At 41.2% G+C, this 7977-nt stretch overlaps 1 protein-coding gene across 1 annotated transcript in view; it reads right to left on the bottom strand.

Annotated features, from left to right (window-relative positions):
• Nucleotides 1–2317: 2317 nt before the first annotated feature.
• Nucleotides 2318–7977, bottom strand: part of IGSF22 (immunoglobulin superfamily member 22) — a 53064-nt gene continuing 47404 nt past the window's right edge. The window contains exons 21-23 of the mRNA XM_039350780.1: nucleotides 6519–6818; nucleotides 4140–4466; nucleotides 2318–3038 (exon numbers count right to left, since the gene is read on the bottom strand). Coding sequence (XP_039206714.1) covers nucleotides 2971–3038; nucleotides 4140–4466; nucleotides 6519–6818 — 695 coding nt within the window. The 3' untranslated portion in view covers nucleotides 2318–2970. The remainder of the gene's footprint in view (nucleotides 3039–4139; nucleotides 4467–6518; nucleotides 6819–7977) is intronic.

Raw genomic sequence — 7977 nt, 5'->3', positions numbered from 1 at the left:
TAGGCTCACCTCTACAAAACCTAGCCAAATTTCTCGCCAAACAACTACAGCCCTATGCAGAATCCATCACCTCACACGTAAAAAACTCATTCCAGTTTATAGAGATCATAAAGAAACAAAACTTACAGCCCAGCGACCTACTAGTGAGCTTCGATGTCATATCCCTCTTCACCCAAGTGCCTATCAAAGAAGCCTTGACAGCTATTCAAAACAAATATAACCCCCCCAAACACATCTTAGATCTGACCAACCACTGCCTATCCAACACATACTTCATCTATAATGGACAAAAATACAAACAAACAGAAGGAGCACCCATGGGATCACCCCTCTCACCTGTCATTGCCAACCTCTACATGGAACACTTTGAAACCCAAGCTCTAGAAAAATCGGATCACAAACCCAAACTCTGGCTCAGATACGTAGACGACACCTTCATAATCTGGCCACATGGGAAAGAAAAACTGGACAACTTCCTCACACACCTCAACAGCCTACACCCCAAAATACAGTTCACCATGGAAACAGAAGCTAACAACCAACTTCCCTTCCTGGATGTCTTAGTCTACAAGAAATCCAATGGCTCCCTAGGACACACCATCTACCAGAAGAAAACACACACAAACCGCTATCTGCACGCTCTCTCACACCACCACCCAGCACAGATCAACTCTGTAGCCAAGACACTCATCTCCAGAACAAAACGCTTAGCTGACGAACAACACCTAAAACCCGAACTACACACTCTCACCAATGTACTAACATCCAATGGATTCCATAGAAATAAGATTACAAACCTAATCCAAAAAGAAACCCCCACTAAAATCCAAGACAAAGAACAAGAAAACGGCAAAGCCCTCCTCCCATACATAAAAGGCACCACAGACAGAATCAGTAAGATCCTCCATAAACACAACATCAAAACAGCATTCTGCACAAACAGAAAAATATCCACCATCCTTAGAAACCCCAAAGATAAAATTGAATTAGAAAATCAAGGAGTATACGAAATCCCATGCACCACTTGTCCCACCACATACATCGGACAAACCAACAGAAGAATAAGTGCACGCATTGAAGAACATAAGAACTCAGTCAAAAAAGAGGAATCAACATCTTCCCTGGTCCAACACCTTAAAGCCACAGGACATGAAATTGACTTTAAAAATACCAGAACCATTGCCAAAAGTGAAATTTTAATAACAGAATAATCAGAGAAGCCATCGAGATAGAAAAACGCCCACACAGCATGAACAAGCGAGATGATACCTCCCGCCTACCAGCCATTTGGAAACCCGCCCTTATTGACAAACGACTCCCTAACACAAAAAATGATACCAGACCCACACTCACAAAAACCACACAGGATGTCACCACCACACATCCACGCAAAAAACAAACCCAAAGCCACACCGATGATGAGGCACGACCACAAACCAGAAGCCAGACCACAGCTGCATCATTAGCCACTTTAAACCCCTCCAATCCATACATGAAGCAAACTGACACCCTCCATGAAGAGGAGACACAACCACGAACGAGAAGCCAAAAAATAGCAAGGCAGCCCAAAATCTTAAACCCCTCTGCAACTCAGACTAACCTGAGCACAACCAAACAGAACACTCCCCCAGCCAATCAGAGCACAGCCAAGCCCCTAACCATTCAGAACACACCTCCACCCAATCAGAACACAGCCAAGCTCCCACCCAATCAGTTCATACCCCCACTGGCAGTTAAAAGGAAGAAACAGCTAAGACCACACATTGCTGCTCAAAGCACGAAGCTGAAAACACCATCCTGAAGATAACGAATGAGACTTCGTCGAAACGTTGCCAAGACACTTCTAATTTTACGCGGGAGAAAACCCGAACAACCAAAGACCCTACATATATATATATATATATATATATATATATATATATATATATATATGCAAAAACTGACTTTTTTTTTAATGGATGCTTTCATTTTTCGTCTTTCATATAACATTCTCTGAATCTTTATCAGAGACGCTGAGGACCTCCCTCTTCTGATATACCTACCATGGACAATTCCTTTTCTGTGATGGAGACACCTTAAGGGGTTTTCTGTCTAAGATCTATTTTTGAATAAGTGGCTTTAAAACCTTGGAAAAACTGTAATATGATACTAGTAGTATTTACTCATGGTAGTCACTTTCCACTAATTGAAGTTTTCTGCAGTCCTAAAGTTGAAATGATTTATTTTTATGTTGGCTTTCTGGTTGACTGCTACCACATTTTTATACTGATTGTTGTAGTAATCTTTAATGGCAGTAAAGGACTCAATATAGGTCATGTTTAAGATACTGGGTTTATAGATTAGATATACATTATGTCACACATTAAAATAAATATAGCACCTTTCCATAATAAGAAAAGACCCATAACAAAAGTATGTTGGCAGTTGATATTTTGAGGATAATTCCAAAAGGCATTTCAACCTAAATGTCCTACTTCAACTGGATAAGCTCTTTATTGCTATGTGTGCTTTACCAACTTTACATTGAAATTATGATTAGATACAGTTGAAATGGCCATTCTTCTATTCCATTAGATAATTGCAAAATATCGTTAGCAAAGTTATAGATTTTTGGTGTGTGTGTGTGTGTGTGCAGTAGTGTTATATAATAACATGACCTGATGCAAGCTTCCAGAATGGAAATGAATGGCAGGTTCCAGGATTTAGGTAAATAAGAAAAGAAATAGAATGAAGGCACAAAAATATATTTGTCTCATTTTAAATGTTCCTATTTAATAAATGCCAGGTATTTACTGTATTAATTATAACTAGTATAATCTACATCTTCTTAGTCTTCTGATAGCAAATCTATTGTCCCTATGACAGCATCTTATTTGCATTACAAGACTACTAAAGAGTTCAAACCATGCAAAATCCAAAACAGTCTGAATGATGCTGAACCATACTTGACATTTGTATTTGGTATGCGGTTCACATGAGATGTTTTGATTTCTGCAGGCTGCCAACAATTGTGTCCAAAAGGCTTTTATCATCTTTTTCTAAAAAGAGAAAGGATAAAAAATATTAACAGATCCTGCATTATTGAATGTTGCCATCCAGAATCACCTTTTGTGATATGGACAGCTATACACATTTGATAAATAAATGGAGGTTTGTTATTGAATGGCAGGAAAATTCTGTTCATAGTCAAATTCCCAAGGCATTTGTCTCTTATTCTTAAGGTCGGTGCTTGATAATGGGGTGGTGTGGAGGAAATTTTAAAAAAAATCAATTGCACGTAAGAACTATTTCCTGGCTTGCAAGAATTTTAGGCAAATGTATGTATCAACAACTTTCTAAAAACAAAAAGTAAAAGGACCATCCACAACAAGATAAGGGAGACCAGAACCTTTGTGGCTCCTGAAGAACTGAACCTGAATATTTCCTCATTGAGTTGGACTTGGAGGTCTAGACAGGCACTGGCTGAAGCAGGTACTACATGCAGCAATGAAACTGAATGAAATAAGCTTCTCTCCTAGATCCCAATACCTGTTACAGTCTCGTTCAACCTCCTTTCTTAGCCTTACCTCTTCTGTAACTGAGTACACAAACACCCAAGTTGTCAACTTTTATGTCTCTCCCCTGACACTGGCTGACTCGAGGCCTTTATCAAGGGCTTTATAGCTTTCCAAGAAAAGCTCCTTTGATGGACTAGCTGTGGCCATCTCTCTGTCAGAAGGGGGAAAAATATTCAGGTTGTTTCCCTGAACTAGTACAAAAAGTATTCACTTCAGTAGAAGTCGTTCTCTGAGCAGAAATTATATCATGTCTGACTTCGGTTACCTTTTTGTGTGTGGGGGAGCATCAAGTCAGACTTGACTCTGGGCAATTGCCTGCACTGATCCCTGCAGTTTTCTTGGCTGAGTTTTTGGAAAATAGAGTGGCATTGCCTCATTCCTAGGACTGAGAGGGTGTGACTGCCTTAAGGTCACTCAGCTGGCTTTGTGCTCAAGGCAGGACTAGAACTCACAGTCTCCTGGTTTCTATCCTGATGCTTTAATCTCTGCAATGAACTGGCTCTCTTCTGAGGCTGAACATATTAAAATGAATTGGAAAGTACCAATTTCTTCAATCTATGCCAAAGAGGAAAGACAACTTACCATATACTGTCAAGGTACAGCTGCATTTTTCTTTCCCAAGCTCATTCTCAATTAATACGGTGTACTCGCCACTATCCTTGGCAGTGCATGTGGGAATCATCAGCGTACAAACACCACTGGTTGAATTGTACCAGAATTTGGAATGGGCTGTAATATTGATTTCGCCCTTGTACAATGTAATCTCTGGGCGGGGGTTTCCTAAGAAAGCACAGCTCATGGTACAGTCATGGCCTCGGCACACTAGGTGGTTCTTCAGAGGAGTTATAAAATGGGGAGCATGGCTCCAGTCCCGCTCATGGTACTCCTTCCTCTTGGCATTGAAAAGTTCTGTTAACAAAACAAAGAGATTGACAATGGGCTCCAAAAGAGAGTTCGTTTCATCAGCCGTATCCATGTTTGTGCATATAGTTCTACACAAGTTATAGAGAGACAGGAACACTAGGCCAAAATCAACCCTCCAGTTTCCTGAAAGGTTTTTTTTTCTCTCTTTATAAAACAGATTCCTTTTTTTTCTATTTTATTTTTAGATTGCTTTAAAATTACTTTATTTGTTAAATCCATTTTCCACCTTTCTTCCAGGAGTTCAAGATGACATAAACAGTTTTCTTTAATGTAAACAGATTATTATTATTATTATTATTATTATTATTATTATTATTATTATTATTATTATATCATCGGAGAAATACCAAGGCCTGAAGGAGGAACTAGAGAGGATGTAGAAAGTAAAGGCCAAAGTGGGCCTGGTGGTGGTAGGACTGTGACCTCATAAGCTGGGAGAATAGTGCCAACAAATCCCAGGAACAACATCAGAGTTCTCTGTCCAGAAGAGTGCAATGTTAAGGAACAGGGAAGATCCTGTGCAGAACCTCAAACTCTCAGGTAGAGGACCCCGAGATTGAGGAAGACACATACTAGCCACAAGGGTGAAAATTGATGTTTTTTATACATATTGTATACACATACTCATATTCACACACATTCTCTCTCTCTCTCTCTCTCTCTCTCTCTCTCTCTCTCTCTCTCTCTCTCTCTCTCTCTCTCTCTCTCTCTCTATCTCTCTATCTCTCAGACACACATACACATGCACACACACATACTGGATCAAGTCAAGTTTTCCCCCACAGCAACAACCCGGCTGTCATGCCTAAAGCACCCATAGAACTCACCATCTTCTGCTTTTTAGGCCAGCACCTTCACCACTACACCAAACTGGCTCTCTTCTATAGGCAGTCCTCGACTTACAACAGTTTATTTAATGACCGTTCAAAGTTACAACAGCACGGAAAAAAGTTACTTATGACTATTTTTTACAAGACGGTAGCATCATCCCCATGATCGTGTGATCAAAATTCGGACGCTTGGCAACTGATTCACATTTATGACAGTTGCAGTCTCCTGGGGTCATGTGATCACCTTTTGCAACCTTCTGGCAAGCAAAGCCAATGGGGAAGCCAGATTCACTTAACAAACGTGTTACTAACTTAACAATTGCAGTGATTCACTTAACAATAGCGACAGGAAAGGTTGTAAAATGGGGCATAACTCACTTTACAAATGTCTCACTTAGCAACAGAAACTTTGGGCTCAATTGTGGACTAGATAGTTGTTCCTATCTCCTATTTGGTAGTGTGGGCTGAAAGAGAGTGACTGGCTGGCTCAGGAATTCTGGGAGTTGCAGTCCACGAGTCATAAAAGAACCAAGGTTGCCTACCCCTGCCTTAGGGTCTCCAAGTCCAACTTCTTAACCACCACCTCACGTTGGTTCTAATTTCTTTTGGTGGTGTTTGAAGCTTATCTTTCTGCTGCAAATTGCAGAATTTATTTGTTGCTATTTTTCCTTGGTAACTTTGTTGTTGCTTAAAAAAATATAGCCTTGCAGTTTCTATCATACTTTCTAATCTAAAAGCCATATTTGGATATGGCTTTCCTTTCAGATTTAATTGAAGTATGAAAAACCTGGGAGACTGCAGATTGCACAGTGAAAGACTGGTTGCCTACCCATTCCTTAGCTCCTTTGTCAGAAATGTGTATCCCACTGGTGAAAATTTGGCTGAAATGTCCTTGTCTGAAAGAAAAAGCCAAAGCATTCTCTTTTTCCTTGCTTATACCCAGCTTGAAAGTATATTTGAAAAAATGATTATTCAGTCATAATAGCTTCCATCTGTAACAAACTAAACAAACTATTGTCTCAAACCAGCAGCGTGCACCAGTAATATTGCTATTGTCAGCTATCCAACAGGTCCTTCCATTCCCACTTGCAGGAAATCCATGGTAAAAATGCCAAATGCAGTGAGATTCATTGAAACGCATCACCCAAAAATAAAATAAAATAAAATCTTTTGCTCTAAGTATCGCTATAGAGACATCCCTACTTACCTATATCTTTACTGATATGCCAGGAGTCTTTTGAATCCAAAGGATCACTGTCACCAATATCATTGCGGGCAATTACGCGGAAGAAATATTTCCTGCCAGGAAGCAGACCAGTCACAGTGTACTTGTTACTGTACACTTTTTCTTCTGCAGTGAACCAAGTGGCAGTGCTGGTGTCACGCTTTAGAATGACATAATGGGCATTGTCATCCTCCTTCACATCTGGAGAATGGTCCCACTTCAGTGTTACAGTGTTTGGCACTTCTTCGTAGAGGTTCAGATTAGTAGGTGGCCTTGGGAAGTCTAAGATAGAAATACAAAAGGTGAACCAGAGCTTCCTTTCTTTTTCTAGTTATCCATCAGTCCCTTTTCTGGCAATAATTATATGACATTTTTTTATTTACTGAATTTGTTTGCCTCTTGTATCATTGTGAGGTGATTCTAGACCAGTGGTTCTCAACCTTCCTAATGCCACAACCCTTTAATGCAGTTCCTCATGTTGTGGTGACCCCCAACCCTAAGGGCTCTCCAAGCGTGCACCAATGCCGCCCACTCACCCGCTGCCCCTGGGGCTCAGCGCACCTTGCCTGTCCTCGCTCACTTCCGAAGGTTGCCGGCCTGCCCGGCTCCAGCTGGCCAGGGAGGGGGCATAGGAAGGCCACTCCGCTGGCTCTGCCCAGCCTGGTTGGAGAAGCGCCCAGGCGTGGAGAGGGAGAGAGAGAAAGAGCGTGCGAGAGAGAGAGAGCCAAGAGGGCGACAGCGCCGGCAGAGCTTAGTTCAGCCTCCTCCGCGGAAAGGCCACGAAGCAGCGCAGTCTCCCATAGGAGATGTCAACGGAAACGAATCCGGCACTGCAACAGCCCCCAACTCGAAGCCGTGCGGAGACGGATAGAGGAGCGGTGTCTCGGTTCCTAAGACCATCGGAAATATGTGTTTTCCGATGGTCTTGGGCAACCCCTGTGAAAGGGTCGTTTGACCCCCAAAGAGGTTGCAACCCACAGGTTGAGAACCACTGTTCTAGGCACTTACAACATTAAATCCTTTTTTAAAAAAATGTATGTTTGATGACCTGGCTTTGAGATATTAATTTATAAAGAGTGGCAAATTGTCCAAAACAAGCATTGTAATGTATACTGCCCTTCCCCAATTGGCAGACATTATGGGTGTTTTATATTGTTGGTCTATGGTTCATCAGCAGAAATGTAGACCTCAGCATTAGCTATTCAGAATCATACAAATCTTAAGAGTATAAAATGAGCTAGAGCTGAAAAAGACTGATTAAAAACTAAAATAATATGTCTTGGATTATTGCTTAATCATAAGCATCTAGCCATTCTTTCAACCAATCAGAATAGAGCTGGAAGGGACCTTGGAGGTCTTCTAGTTCAACCCCCTGCTCAAGTAGGAGACCCTACGCAATTTGAGACAAGTGGCTGTCCAGTCTCTTCTTAACCCCCCCTCC

This window comes from Crotalus tigris, unplaced genomic scaffold (assembly GCF_016545835.1).
Source record: "Crotalus tigris isolate CLP2741 ecotype Arizona unplaced genomic scaffold, ASM1654583v1 scf7180000018354.2857554, whole genome shotgun sequence".
Classification (NCBI taxonomy): domain Eukaryota; kingdom Metazoa; phylum Chordata; class Lepidosauria; order Squamata; family Viperidae; genus Crotalus; species Crotalus tigris.
Note: the sequence above shows the minus strand (reverse complement) of the source record. Positions and strands in the feature narration are given on the sequence as shown.